The sequence below is a fragment of the Prunus avium genome, chromosome 1 (assembly GCF_965620075.1).
Source record: "Prunus avium chromosome 1, drPruAviu1.hap1.1, whole genome shotgun sequence".
In the NCBI taxonomy this organism is placed as follows: Eukaryota; Viridiplantae; Streptophyta; class Magnoliopsida; order Rosales; family Rosaceae; genus Prunus; species Prunus avium.
In genome coordinates this window covers 59,097,414-59,111,935 of record NC_142284.1, presented here as the reverse complement: position 1 = coordinate 59,111,935, position 14,522 = coordinate 59,097,414, and the positions used below count along the sequence as shown (strand labels likewise).

General features: G+C 34.2%; 1 protein-coding gene across 5 annotated transcripts; it reads right to left on the bottom strand.

Annotated features, from left to right (window-relative positions):
- Positions 1 to 1,172: 1,172 nt before the first annotated feature.
- Positions 1,173 to 7,769, bottom strand: STK (K-box region and MADS-box transcription factor family protein). Of its 5 annotated transcripts, none has more exons than XM_088246571.1 (9): positions 7,578 to 7,758; positions 6,002 to 6,201; positions 3,212 to 3,293; positions 2,875 to 2,936; positions 2,436 to 2,535; positions 2,030 to 2,071; positions 1,884 to 1,925; positions 1,570 to 1,721; positions 1,173 to 1,448 (listed from the first exon to the last, which is right to left on the bottom strand). In XM_088246571.1, exons 2-9 carry the CDS (start codon positions 6,181 to 6,183, stop codon positions 1,445 to 1,447), a joined length of 666 nt encoding a protein of 221 aa, XP_088102697.1. In that variant the 5' UTR covers positions 6,184 to 6,201; positions 7,578 to 7,758; the 3' UTR covers positions 1,173 to 1,444. The 5 variants fall into 5 exon arrangements, with proteins under 5 accessions (XP_088102697.1, XP_088102695.1, XP_088102694.1 ...); XM_088246569.1 differs by having other exon boundaries at positions 3,212 to 3,296; positions 6,002 to 6,197; positions 7,578 to 7,752; XM_088246568.1 differs by having other exon boundaries at positions 3,212 to 3,296; positions 7,578 to 7,748.
- Positions 7,770 to 14,522: the final 6,753 nt, after the last annotated feature.

Below are 14,522 nucleotides of genomic sequence, written 5' to 3'. Positions count from 1 at the left end.
CCGGTCAAATCCAAAGGTTGAGATGGGATCAGAAACTGAATTGAACCCTATCTTTTCACTCTAAATTTCTATGATGAGTTATATCTTATGGTTATCTCTGTTTGCTTGCTTGCTTGTTTATATCTACACAATTTGAAAGCTAGGAAGGCGATCCAAGACAAGGCCCTTGCATTTTGATCTTTGCCACAAGATTAACCTGACCCAGACCTAACCCATAGAGAATCCTTGCTATTTTCAGAAAGCAGGTTTATGGTATGTTTTGAAATTTTCGACCTGGAAAAGTTGATTTGGCGTGGAATAGACGTCACTAATTTGATAACTTCAGTAGTGTGTCATGAAGTATATATAGGAATGAAATCGCCACGTTTGGTGTCTGGGATTGTATTAAATAAGTTTAGGAAGAAGACTTTAACTCAATAAACCTTTGAAGTTGGTCTCCATTTCTCACAGGCAACCCAAGGGGCCCTAGGAAAAGAGAGACTTATAGACATAACTGTGCCACTCTTTTGATTAAAAAAGAATAGCCATTTTCCTTTTGCCTTTTCTCTGGCGGATACTCACCAACTACAAGATAATTTTCTTTAAGATTTTGTTTGAAGACTAACAAGATGGCAGAAGAGGCGATGCAGGTTAATGTAAAGTTCTGTAAGGATCATCTCATGGACATAAAATAATAGGATTGTCAAAAGAACATGAGATTAATTATAGGTGGATGCCAGAATTGATGGGGTTCATTTTAGACAATACTAACTTCATGTTCTATTATAGAGGAATTAGTGTCTTTTATGAATTGATATTGCAACCATTCAAAATTTGTATCACTTCGATTCAACCTCTCTTCATCTTGAATTGTGGGTTTATGAGCATATTCATGTTTCTAAAGCTATTTTTAAGTATATACATAAAGTTTCAGAAGCATGAACATTATGGTACGAAAGCTGTGCATAATTTGAACCCTACGGCACAACCGACCGGTAGCAAATCACCGAGCCTTTCTGCCAACCAGTCACAAGAAGACCGACGGATCGCCTGCTTTATATCTTGAAAACATTTTAACAATGATGTTCTTGACAGGGCTACCTCCTACTAATCAGCTGAAACCTTTAACAGCACAGAACTAATTAGCAATTGATTCTCTGACTAAGTTATGCATCGCCGCTGCAATTAAAAGCTGTGCAATTGCTGAGTACGGTAAACTTACTGAATTACCAGCCTTACTATAGTAATTATTCTGGAGATTGAACCAAGTCATAACAATCTTTCCAAATACATTTCCATGTTCATATGCAGCAAGCATATGCTAATTAAGTAAGTGCTTCAGCAGTTTCTAAAAATGGCAATGTTCCAGAACCGTTGGACACACTGCAATACTAAAAACAGTAGGCAGTGACATCATTATTTTGAATAAGATTGAGCTAGCATTTGCTGAATCTCTCTCCAAAGCTTACCTGCATGAGTAACAAACACACAAAATAAAGTAAAAAATCATAAGTTTTCTCTTTTTATGCTGTAGAAATCATAACATGTATATATATAGTGATATGCAGATAGAAGGATATAAATATTTACCCAAGATGGAGAATCTTCTTGTCTTGCTGTGGGTAGGTTGCTCCACCCTCCATCATATTTTGGCTAAAGAAATTGCGAGAAGCTAATGCCTGGATTGCATTCAGCTCTGGCCCAACCATGTTTGCTTGTTGAAGCCTCTCAACTTCTGAAATCTGAAGTTTGGAAAAAGATATCATATATTAATATGGAGGCTTTCGATCATGACATAAATATTGCATGTTGGAATGAACATTAAGAGCTAAAAACAGAGAAGAGTGCAGTAATTTGAGTGTTATTTTCACTTAGTTTTGACATAACTTAATTTCTTCCGATACCTTAGTTCTAAGACACACATTTTCGTTTTCCAGCTCGATCTCCTACGTAAAAGAAAAATTTAGAACATCATTCAACAACAAGCTTCAAAATTCTTCTAAAAGAAAACTAGCCACATATAAACTGAAATTAGAAGGAGAGAATTTACCTTTTTCTGCAAGTACTCAATTTCTGCAAGCAGCATTTCATGCTGTTCTCAAGAGGTAGATAGCAAGAAAAAGATAACATTATAAGATGAGAAGAAAATTTAACATTGGAAGAATATGCATGTGCCCACACACAGTTTTTGTAACCACAAATGTAAAAGTTTATGTGTTAATTAAGGTTCTCATCGTAATAAATTAAGGCGATAAGTACACATCAACTATCACATAATCCCATGAGCTAATATGATCAGAAATTTGGCATGAGTCAAACAACATAAAAGACTATGAAAGTCTAGGAAATGGCATTAAAATTTCAAAGTTGACGAAGGTGCGCTTTGTCATGCATTTTTTTTTTGGGTAATTAACTTTCACATTCGATTTTCATCAATGGTTTGATAAATTGCATACCTTCTTGGACCTGATTCTATTAATGCCTCGTTCAAGCCTATTCTCCAGCTGCTTTAGCTCTTTCACACTCAAAGTACTCAAGGCATCTCCCATTAAGTGCCTACAAGCAAAGAATATTGGTATCCAACCATTACCGAAATCATATTGCCTTGGGATGTAAAATTAATAGGGCAACCATGATATTATCGTCGAAAATAAGATCTATACGACGTCGTTAGACTGTTGACTACAATATACTATATGGTGTTGCCTATATATAAGAGATGCACAGCAATGTAGGGTTCTGATGCATGCGGCCATGGTGTAACTCTTGAATTTCCATTTAATAATGTTCACTTTTTTATATTAATTATTCTCAATTAATGTTGGTTTTATGCTTTAACGTCATAATTTGGTAAACAAATGTGATCTATGTTCTTTTTCGAGTTGCATGAATCACCTGTTGGAATTCTGCAGCATTTGAATCTGTTGCCTCAGCTTTGCCGATTCCTGTTGATAATACTACATCAAGACAAAAGGAAAGCATACATTGTTAGCCTTACAACCTATGCATTTGAATCATTTTTCACTTTTGTTACAAGAGGATTTGAACCTAGGATCTAGACCTCACCCATGAAATAAAAATCACAAATATGCTTAATTTTCGTTTTACAATGAATGATAAGCAAATATATCATACTTGAACAGAAAGATTTATATCCTTGATTGTGATTAGCTTAAAACAATATATAAGCTACATCAATTGGAATGAACACCGATGGAGATAGCTTACTTACTTGAGCATTAATTTCAGTAATGGAGGTTGAACCTGAGCTATCTGAGCAAGCCTTCTTGTACCTCTCTATAGTGTTTCTTATGCTGCTACATGTCCAAATATTTAAATTGAAAGTGTCAAAAGGCAGTGCAGATTTCGATTTCCTTTTCAAATACAAGAATGAAAAAGAGAAAAAAAAAAGAAAGTTGATCGACATTGTCCGGACTGTACCGTTTATTAATTTTTGAAGTCTTTTGCATGTGTGTTGGCTAAATGATTGATATAATGGTGTTGGAACCTCGGAAAAAGAAAACTCATTTTTTAGGATAGTTATTCTCTTGTATCAAATAAATCTACAATACCTGATACATTATTATCGATCTTTGGTAAATATATCAACTTCAACAAATTCTTTACCAAACTATAGTGTCACCTAATTTTTTTCCTCTCCAAACACCAAACATGAGCATCTTTGGTTGTTTTGGAATCAAAGGTTTAATTGCAAAACAACCTCAATGGGAAGGTGTCAAAACATTTAAAGGGCCAGAGCTAAAAGAACATATGTTGGTGGAGATGGGACATGAATGAATGAGGTATAGGGCACAATGCCTAGGAATCAGATTAAACAGGAAGCACTATATATGCATGGTGTGGCTCTCAATTCAGTCAGTTCAATTCTTTTGTGGAGGGCAATGACAGCTACAGGCACTTTTTGCCCAACTTTCAATATTTCTTTTCTCAGCTATATAAATGCTTACACATACATTCACCGCTTAATAAATAAATAAATAAACTATTTTCAAAATTGTGAATTTTCAAAGGGTGAAAATTATATAGCCAAACAGGGAGGTTCTCAAAGCTAGAGATGGAAGGAGAAGACAGAAGAAATCTAAATCTCAGAAATATGAGAAAGATTAAGTACTGTGCCAAGCAGACAAGAGATTCTCTATAATTTATTTTTGACACTGAAAAGGAATAGGAAGAAAATTTTGACACTGAAAAGCAACAGGAAGAATGTAGAAATTAAACACATGCAATGCAACAAAGGGCTGAGTGTACGTCCAAAATGCAAGAAATCTCATAGAGCAGATTCTATCAAATGGAAAAAGAAAAAAAAAACATCAGAAAGCAGAAAAAAGTGGTCTGTGTATTTTAGTTAATTCCTTTAATCTTTATTTTTTCTGTTTTACATTTTTCTCTTACATTCTCTGACCTCATTTACGATTGCTATACTACCTAAATTTAAACATTTTTGCATATTGCGATACGATCGATAATTAAACATTTTTGCATAGAGACCAATTTCGAAAATTAGAAACCAATTTCGAATACGCGCTTGTTTAATTATATTTCAATACTTGAAAATTTTTATTTGAATGTGTATAATTTCAAGTCAACCATAATGACAAAATAATTAAGATGAATGAATATGATCTTGAGAAAGATTATTAGCTCCAAATCAACATGAAAAATACATCATAAATAAACAAATCTCAAGTAATGAGAGGATGTAGTTTTGTGGGTCCCATTCCCATATGATCTGAAGAAATATGGGCATGCATGCAGATACACATATGCACAGCGCTTCACATTCCAAGACTCATCATATACAGCAAAATAGTCAGTTCACTTAATTAACGACCCCTCAAAGAGTCAAAAGACTAGTATGGGTTTGCAGACACGCAGCATGCCACGTGCCACCCATACATCAAAATGGAAACCCTAGAACTGAAGCGATGCAGAGAGTTACTTACAGTTTCATGTTCTTTTGCAAAGGGGTAGATATTGAACTATAAATTAAAGAAAGCCCTAACCAGTCCGATATGAAAATTCAAGTTTTTTTTAAACCCTTTTGAGTGAAAACCAAAGTGAAAAGTTGAAGCTTTTTTTTCTTCTCTTTTACTCAAAGCTTTATAAAGACAAACAGAAGGGTAGGAAGGGTTTTGAAAGCAGAAAAAGGAAAGGGAAGACCTTCAACACGTTATTATGATGTACCAACAATATACAACTGCTGGAAGCCATGCATGGGAGATTCTTATAGATTTTGCAGCACTGAAATTCAAGCAAAATAAGTACCAAAGACACCCAGCAAGTACTGGATTCTTATGCATGGAAGTAGGTCCAAATTGGTGCAAGAGTCAAGTTTGGTTTCTTTTCCTACACGTTTTGGTCTTAAACAACTGTGAGTACATTAATGATACAACAATAACATATAAAATTAACATTCGCTTAAAGCTAATCTGTATTTATTTACCATTTTAATATATGTTGTTAGTAATGCTTTTTTTATTTTCTGACATAGAAAAAATATAAATAATAGAACTGCAGCATGTACTAGAGGATTCCTTTGAATCAGGCCAAGGTAGAGGAGAGAAAAAAACAAATAAAACCAAAATGAACATAATAATTGTGCATCTCTCTGTACTTCAAAATCTCAGGCTTCGCATTCTATGATCACAGTGAGTGGCAGAGAAAATCATAACCATCAGCAGCAGTGTACCAACCAAGTGAAGAAAAGGAACTCCTTCTTCCAGTCTTGCTCGAGTTGAAGATTTTGTATTTGTAAGGTGATGTAAAATATATGTATATATATATATATATATATGTGTGTGTGTGTGTGTGTGTGCATTATGCAAATGAATTAATCTTTATGGATTCCAAATTGCGAATTAAAAGAAGGGTCCAAATAATATTGAAGAGTGATTATTTCTTTAATTATCTAGCTAGCTCATATCATCATAAGCTCAGTGAAAATAATTAATCAACGCCAGTGAATAAATTACTTGAAAGGTTAAGCAAATGAAATAGTTACTTGTTGTTGGAGTACTCGTAGAGGCGGCCTCGACTGGAGAAGACAATGAGGGCAACTTCAGCATCACAGAGAATGGATAGCTCATAAGCCTTCTTCAGCAGTCCATTTCTTCGTTTGCAGAAGGTCACTTGACGGTTTGTGGTGTTCTCGATCCTCTTGATCTCAATCTTTCCTCTCCCCATCTTAATTTGAAGACCTACCTAAAACAATAAATTAGCACACATCAAAACTGAACTTCAATCATTATTAGTACTTATTAAAACCTCAAAACTGGTTTTATATATTTCATGTGTATAATTAATTGACATGATTAAGAAGAATTCAGAACATAAAAGAAAACATATATGACTATACATTCAACAGAATGAACTCTATAGAACCTTCTGACATTCTCTAGCAGAGGGAAAAGAGAAGCAAAACTAAACATTCAGCAGAAAGAACTCTATAGAACGAGAAAGGAAGAAACTTTTCTAATGGATTTATTGGAGGAGATCAAAGCCTGAAATTAGGGAAACCAACAGATCTTAAAGCTCAAAGCTTTCATTATAACTTGACAATTTATATACGACCAAATTTACAAAAAGAACAAGAACTGTTTACAAGAAAAAGATTGGGTAGATATGGAAACGCGTAAAACAAGGACTGTATGTATCAAGAAGAAGAAGAAGATGGCTTTGACCAAAAAGAAGAAGAAGAAGATGATTTTGAACAAAAAACAGAAGAAGAAGAAGTTGATGAATCAAGAGATCGGATAATATAACAACTGTATAAATTAAGGACAGCATAATAATGTGTCAGAAAAAAAAATAACAAAAGAAAAATAGAGGAAATCAAACAAAAAGTTGACAGGAGATCTAGAAGTAGTAGAGGTGGTGAAGAAGTAGGCCACTGAGAATACACCAGTTTGATTAATGTGAAGACCAAACTAAGCACTGAAAAAATTTCAAAATATTTATATATTCCCATATATAAATATCATCTGGTACCAAAATCCACAGCATACTGAACAAGATTTTGGTAGTCATGACACCATTAATACTGGTGCATTAACCTTTTCTTGGAAATTATCTCTCTCCCTCTCTCTCTCTCTCTCTCTCTCAAGCTTATGAGAGAAACACAGATATATGTAAGAAAATTAGCTAATGCATCTGTTGTGTTCATTGAGCTATAGCTAGCTTGTGAGCATTAGCAAGAAGTTAGCTGAAGAAGACTGGGGCTGAAATCAAATAGAAAGACCTGCTAAATATCATGTTCAATATATATAAGAAAATATATATTTTGAAAAAGTTAACAGAAAAAAAGTGAAGAAATTAGTCTGAAAGATGAAGCAACATAAGATTTAAGAACACTAAAACGCAGAGTTTCTTTTCAAGGTAAATAAAATAAAATAAAGAAGAAGGGAAGTAAATTAAGAAAGGAAAAGATTCTCTGTTGTTTCAACAGAGATCTATGAGATCATATATACACATATATATGATGAGAATTAACTAGTTATCAGAAACATATAATTTTTTTTGTTTCCATGGATAGGAGATGATCTGCAACCCAACATTTGCCTTAAAAATTAAGAACAGACCTTTACTTTTGCTTCCACTCCGTTCACTTCAGCTTTCGGAAAATTTCTAATCCCAAAGAAGCCAAAGTGTATAGCCTTGTCCACTTTTCCACGCCAATTATAGCCTCTTTCTTTCTTTGCTCAACTTTGATATTTGTGTGTATGCATGTTTCTATGAGAGAGAGAGAGAGAGAGAGAGAGAGAGAGAGAGAGAGAGAGGGTTGGCTTTTTTCCAAAATGGGATAGAAGATGTGGTAGTTTGAGCTGATTTGAATTAGCTTTGCAGGTTCAAATTCGCTCCATAAACTGCAAGTTTTGGTGCCAAGAGCCTGACTAAAATGCCCCTGAAGAATCTATATAGCTAGATATCTAATTAATATGCCATATGCATCAAATGCTTGTGACTCTTCTCTGGAGAGAGAGAGAGAGAGAGAGAGAGAGAGAGAGAGAGAGAGAGAGAGAGAGAGAGAGAGAGAGAGAGAGAGAGAGAGAGAGAGAGCAGTACTTTGTTTGTTCGGGAAATATTGCAAAAATGTACTTGTCATGGAAATTAATTACCGTTTGGAAGATTAGGGTATGGTGCTTTCCACGTATGTTTGCACTAGCTGTGTAAGAAATGGAGCAAATAAAAATCCCAAAAAAAAGGAGCAAATTTCATGCGTGCTTAATCATTTTCTAAAATACAATAGCATCCTCTAGCATGAGTTTTCCTCACACGACTCATAAGCATGCTGCATGCATATATTAGAATCAGAGGAAAAAAATTAACATAAGCAAAAATATTGAATTCGTACAATTAGGCGTGCATATTTTTTTCTTCTTTATTTTTTTTTGTGTTTCCAACATGCAATTCTTTTGTGCACTATTACATGCAATGGCATTTCAGTCCTTTCCCGATGCTATCACCTTTTCCGTGAAAACTCTTTTTTTTTTAATATAAAAATTCATTAGCTTTTCTTAAGCGAATATTATTTGCAATTCTAAATCTATTTAATCAATTGTATTTTTTTGGATGAGATCCAAGGGTGTCCACCGCCGACAGTAGTGACTAATTCAATTCGCCGCGGGAGCTCTCCAAAGGAGGTAAACAGCTGGCCACGAAATGCGCTCCATTCCCATGGGCGGGGATCGAACCCCCAACAATCAATTGTATTTTTGTGTTACATAACTTGTAAGAGTGACTAGGTATTTATGGTAAATGGCACTCAAATTTTTAAACTTTTAAATGAATCAATATGGTCCTTTAATCTTTTGGTGCACACATCAATTTCGTTATTGTTGTCATTTTATTTCATCAAAATGTTTGTTAAAATGAGTTACTTGTCATTTTACCTGACAAACTTTAAAAGGGTTTTTTTTTTTTTTTTTTTTCATCAAAATATAGCGCATCCACCCAATTGACAAAATAAAACTCACGTCATTGACTCAACAATGTCACATGCTCTCTATTTATGATTTCACATTGGGGTTCTATCAAGAAGAGAAATGGCCTTATCAAGTAAAAGAAGTGAGTTTCATTTTATCTAATGGGTAAATAGGTTTTATTTTGACAAAAATTACCATTTTAAAATTGATCGCATGATCAATTTCACATAAGGGCTTGATAGAATGTGATGTCGAGGACCAAAGTGATGTGTGAGACAAATTATAAGGAGCACATTGATTGATTTGAAAATTTGAGCATTGACTGAGATGAAGAGTTTAAGAAATTCGAACATCATTTATGAGAAAAACTCATAACTTAATATGGTTCAACATTGAATTAGGGTTAATTGAAAATGATATGCCACACAACTTTCTTAGCAAGCATCTTAAGGTGAAGTTTTTGGTTTTATGGAATTGATTGAAAAGTCACATTTGCCCATAAACAATATGTCACATGCTTCCCACGTCATTATTTTAAACAGAAAAAATCACAGACTTGACGATAGGGACTAACAGTGCAACACGATACCTAATTGGGGGACCTCTACGACTATTTTTGAAGTTAAATGACCAAAATGTATAATTTAGAGACCATTGCTACAATTAAGCCGATTAAAATAACTAATCAATTTAGCACCAAAATACGTGATCAATGAATAACTTGACAAAGAGAGACGGAAGATAATTGATCCCAAAAAAAAAAAAGGGTAGGGAAGATACATGGAAATTGTTAAAACGTGTCAAATGGGTCCTCTATGAAGTCTATCTTTTCCCAAATTAATGAATGGAAGTCTAGCTACATGCGCATATGTGAGTGAACCCCCATGGTCCTTGACTTGACCTAAGAAAATATGCTTTAATGCAATTCGAAATCAACATTTTTACTGGATGTTTTTAGCATTATAAAAAAATTATTCCAGATAATTAACATTGTATTTTGTAATGTTTAATCCAAATAGATAAAAATGCTCTTCTGAATCAGAAAAGTACTTTTGGTCGGGTCTATTTCAATTGATTTATAATAACCCCTCCTTTTGCCGGTTCTATTTTGCTTGACGTGTTGTCTGTGTTACAATCACGTTTAGTGCACTAACTTTGCTTTTTGTCCTACCAACTATCTCTTAGCTATTCATCTTTTCGATAATATTGGAAGACATCTCGAATTCGAATATCTCATAGATATCTATTGAGAAGAAAGAAAAAAAAAAGTTGAACGAGAACAGGGAAAAACCAGCAGGAATATTAATCAACCTAGACGCATTTTTAGTCATATTTTGATATATTTTGTTTTGTTTTTGTCGAACTAGCTAGGGTTTTGGGAGCCTAATATTGCTGGAAGCTGATATAGCTTTTGTTATTATTTTTTTAAATTTTTATAAATGAAAGTCCTATTTTGGTCATTTTACTTTGATTTTAGACCACGCTCAAGTCTTTAGCAGCCTCTGCTAAATATATCAACAAAGTAAGCTTCCAATAAATGGACCCATATATCCTTCTTGATCTATTCATCATTAATAAGACTCCAGAGGCCTATATATAACAACAAATGGTACTGAATTATTAGATAACAGATAGCTAGCACTTATATGCTCATTGGTATAAGATCCCTATCCTCCATAAATGGTGATCTATATATATACACATTAGGTTTACTGGTTTTGTAAGACGTATATATGCTTATTAGGGGTTTATAACTTACCAGAAAAAATATATATATATATATATACAAGAGAAGAGCTATGAGTAACTGGGCAGTAATGAGAGGGAATTCCATTATTCCAGTATTGCTAACTCCTGGGCCACGTGAACATCTACTGCAAGCATAACTCAACAATACGTTTTAGGAAGCCTTTAGCATAATGAATGCATGTAGCTTTCACTACCTTCATTTTCTAGGGCATCGTTTTTTGTGCCATCCACTCTCTCTCTCTCTCTCTCTCTCTCTCTCTCTCTAGTTATTCTGAAAAGGACAGAGTCTGTCTTATACATAATCACAAGTTCACAACATGCCATTCACATAATGATCGATGGTCAGCGTACCATTAAACATCATAATTATTGTTTGTGGAAATATTCTCATAGGAAAATATCAATTTGAAGATCCTTCGCCTTTGAATTTCTTTCTCTCTTTTTCTCGATTCCTGTAAAATCAAACTGGAGTAAAAGACCACATTCGGTGGGTGTTGGCCAAAGACCCTCCGATACCTAAGTTAGTTCGATTGTATCTAGGAGAAACAATAGCTAAAAAAAGGTATGGAGTTTTCTCTATGGGTTTTTAGTATCAATTAATTGGGCCAGACTCAATTAATTGACTTAGGATATATTCTTCTTATTCACGTAGCGCTTTGTGATTGGAAGCTGAAATCCATCTAACTTTTTATTTAGCATTTTTTATGGTCAAGAAGTGGGAATGCTCTATATTTATCGATCTAATTCACATATATTTAGGACCACACATGGGTAGAACTTGCTCTTGCAAAATTGATCTCCAATACCAAATGACAGCACCTTAGCACTAGCGCAAGTGGCATTTTTGTGTAAATCATGTTCAATGATGGTATTTATTGTCTTCTTAGAATAATTAAACAAATGTTATAAAAATGTTAGTTTATAATATAAGCTAAAGTGCGGTTTTGCTCCCTGAACTATACTATAATTGTCAATTTACCCTCTAAACTTTTCTTTTGTGGGTAAATGAAGGACTTAAACTATATAAAAATGGCCAATTGGGGACTCGCCATCAATTTTTTGAATGTCCATCCAAATTTATGTCAATATTAGGGGTAAAATTCGTAATTTCCTTTTAAAAAGAGAAAATAGCAAAAATAACAAATAAATAAATATAAAAAAAGCCGACGCCCTTCCTTGTACAAACAAAATTGATAACTTTTTTTTATACATACTTAGCAATTTTTTATTTATTAATCTCATATATATAAATAAAATTAATCTCACGTGAATAGTAATTGTCCTTAGGTTGTCATGGCAATGGGTGAAAAAGCACAAAAAAAAAAATGATAAGACAAGCACTATTTACATGAATAGCAACTACCATTGCCTCCTCTTTCCTTTTTTCATGGCAAATAGGTTGAAGTACTTTAAGGTTTTTTTAGGACTTTGGGCTCCATTACCACAAATATAAAAAGCTATTCTTTTTTGTACTAATATTTATTGTAGCCTGGTTACTGTTTGATGCTGTCATATCTTTTCAGTAGACAAATTTGTCATAATTTATGTAGTTTGTTAATCTTTTTTTGCACATAGCAAAGTTTGAGTTAATGTGAGCACAGCTTCTAGGGAGTGATTCTGTTGTGAAGCCGGGTGTTTATTCGTAGTAACCAAGGATGAGTTTTTGCCCTGTACATGTTTGATAAGGCCGCAAGCTGCAACAAGAATTCTTTTTTATTTTTTATTATTTGATGCAAGCAATTTTGAGAAGAGGGAAATCGAGCTTAGGACCTCGGGTGCAGAGACAAATACTCTTAATCACTTCAGCTACAAACCCCATACATTCTATTTGGCCACTCTCACACCTTGTGTTTAATCCCATTTGAAGATTTTGCCTTGGGCTCTGCATATAGTCCTAACTTCTTCAATACTTTTGCCACAACGAAACTTCATCGTTTACAGCTTAAAGATCAGTTAAAGTGAGAGCGAAAAGAGTGGTTACCATTTGTTTTTAGGGATTTTATGATGAAAATGCGGGGTTTAGCCTTTGTTATTATTATTATTTTCTGTTAAAGCTTGGAATTCTATCAATTTTTGATGTGCCAGCAAGACAACCTTGGAGAAAAATCCCTTCGAAAATACTGCAATGCAACCCCGGTTTGCCTTTATATTTTGGATCCAGTTTTTGCACAACATCCTCCCCCATTTGTAAATTGATGGTAAAGACGTGCAAGAACTTGAATCAAATTTCAGGCAATCGATGGATTTGCAATGTTTCTCCACGAATATCTTCTCCAAAGTCCATCCGAGGAAATATCTTCTCCGCCGACAATTGTCTTGCTGGCACACATTAAAATTTTCATAGAGTTATATCAAGTTTGTCCAAGATACAACGAAAGAAAATTGTCAAACATTATTGCAAGACTAGTAACAACACCATAAACTGAAAATGTTAAATAACTAGTCTGAACACAGATTCAAACAAAATTCTACTCTGGAATTCAAAACAAAACAGTTTAATTCAGAAGATATGAATTATAAATGCACGACACGAAAATTAGTCAAGTGCAAACAGACAATTGCCTAACAAGAAAAACTACATGTAAAGTGTGAACATGGAGCCTAATACAACAGAGAAGGTCATGAAACCAATCTGGAAACTAACCACAAGTAAGTGATTGCACTTTACAAGCATTTACCATTACATGTAAAGGTCACGAGAAAGAGGGAAGGCTTTCAATCAGTTTCAGAAGCAGATTCCTAGTTGCAACAAGCCTATGTTGATTTGACTAGCTACGGGATCAGATTATGTACAGAGGTAGAAACTTTTGGACAAAGGACTGAATCTCATCAAACTTATTCAAATAGCGAGCCATCATGAGTCAATCACAAGTTGAATACAATAAATCAATTCAATCTGCTTTCTGTACTTTCAGAATTACTTGACTGATAAACCTTCACTGCTTTAATTGTTTCCCTAAGAAACTTTATGGTCAATAATGCACTCAAAACTCGACAAGGTGGATTTCCTTCACAAAATATGTTTTCCATAGAGTTCCTTCTAAATATGAAACAATTTTAACATTCTTACTCCGCACACAAACCACTTAAGAATCTAAATCCTGTCATGATACAGGTCTCAGCATAATGTAAAAAGGTTACTGACACTCTCACCACAAATAGTCTGCTAAAATCTATAAGCAAGTGCAACAGAGAGATGAGAGAACTCCATAGATCCCATGCTAAAGGGCAAAGAAACAGAGGATGATCAACTCATTCCCCTGCTTGCGTACATATGCAACATCAGTTTACAATAACCTACCCTCTCTTACTTACATTATCAAGAGTCAAGATTCTCCTAATTAGTGTCTGTCAAAAGAGCAAAAGAAAAGAATACTAAAAAAGAAACACCAGTTTTGCTTTCCAGGGAATAGTGGTCATATCCCTCAAAGAGACAAAAAGTAACACTTCAAACTAAACTTTAGCTACCCTCCAGATAATGACATCATCACCTCCACCACATGCCTTGGGGCAATTTAAAACCTCCTAGTTATATCTCCTAGCTCCAGTGATTTAAATTTTGAATGAATATAGGATTCCATTTTATATCAAAACCCAAACCCTCCATACAACTCACTGTTGCCTGTCCACAAACAGACAAACTGTAAGAGTTCAACCCGAACTTTAGCTATCTTCCAGATCCTGACATCATCACCACTCCCAAATGCGCTAGGGGCACATACCTAATGATGGTATCTCCCATCCCCATATCATTCATATTAAATGAAAATAGAATTCAACATATTCTCAAAAAAAAATTCAAAAACCAAACCCTCAACATACACGAAGTCACTACACATGCTTATCAATAGT

Bases quoted from the DNA above. Each gene is read 5' to 3' on its own strand.
- STK (XM_088246570.1), bottom strand. From the start codon at position 6,183: ATGGGGAGAGGAAAGATTGAGATCAAGAGGATCGAGAACACCACAAAC. The intron at 3,297-6,001 runs GTAACTATTTCA...TTGGACATGTAG, and splicing joins TACGAGTACTCCAACAACAA to CAGCATAAGAAACACTATAG. The intron at 2,536-2,874 runs GTGATTCATGCA...CTTTGCTTGTAG, and splicing joins ATGCTGCAGAATTCCAACAG to GCACTTAATGGGAGATGCCT.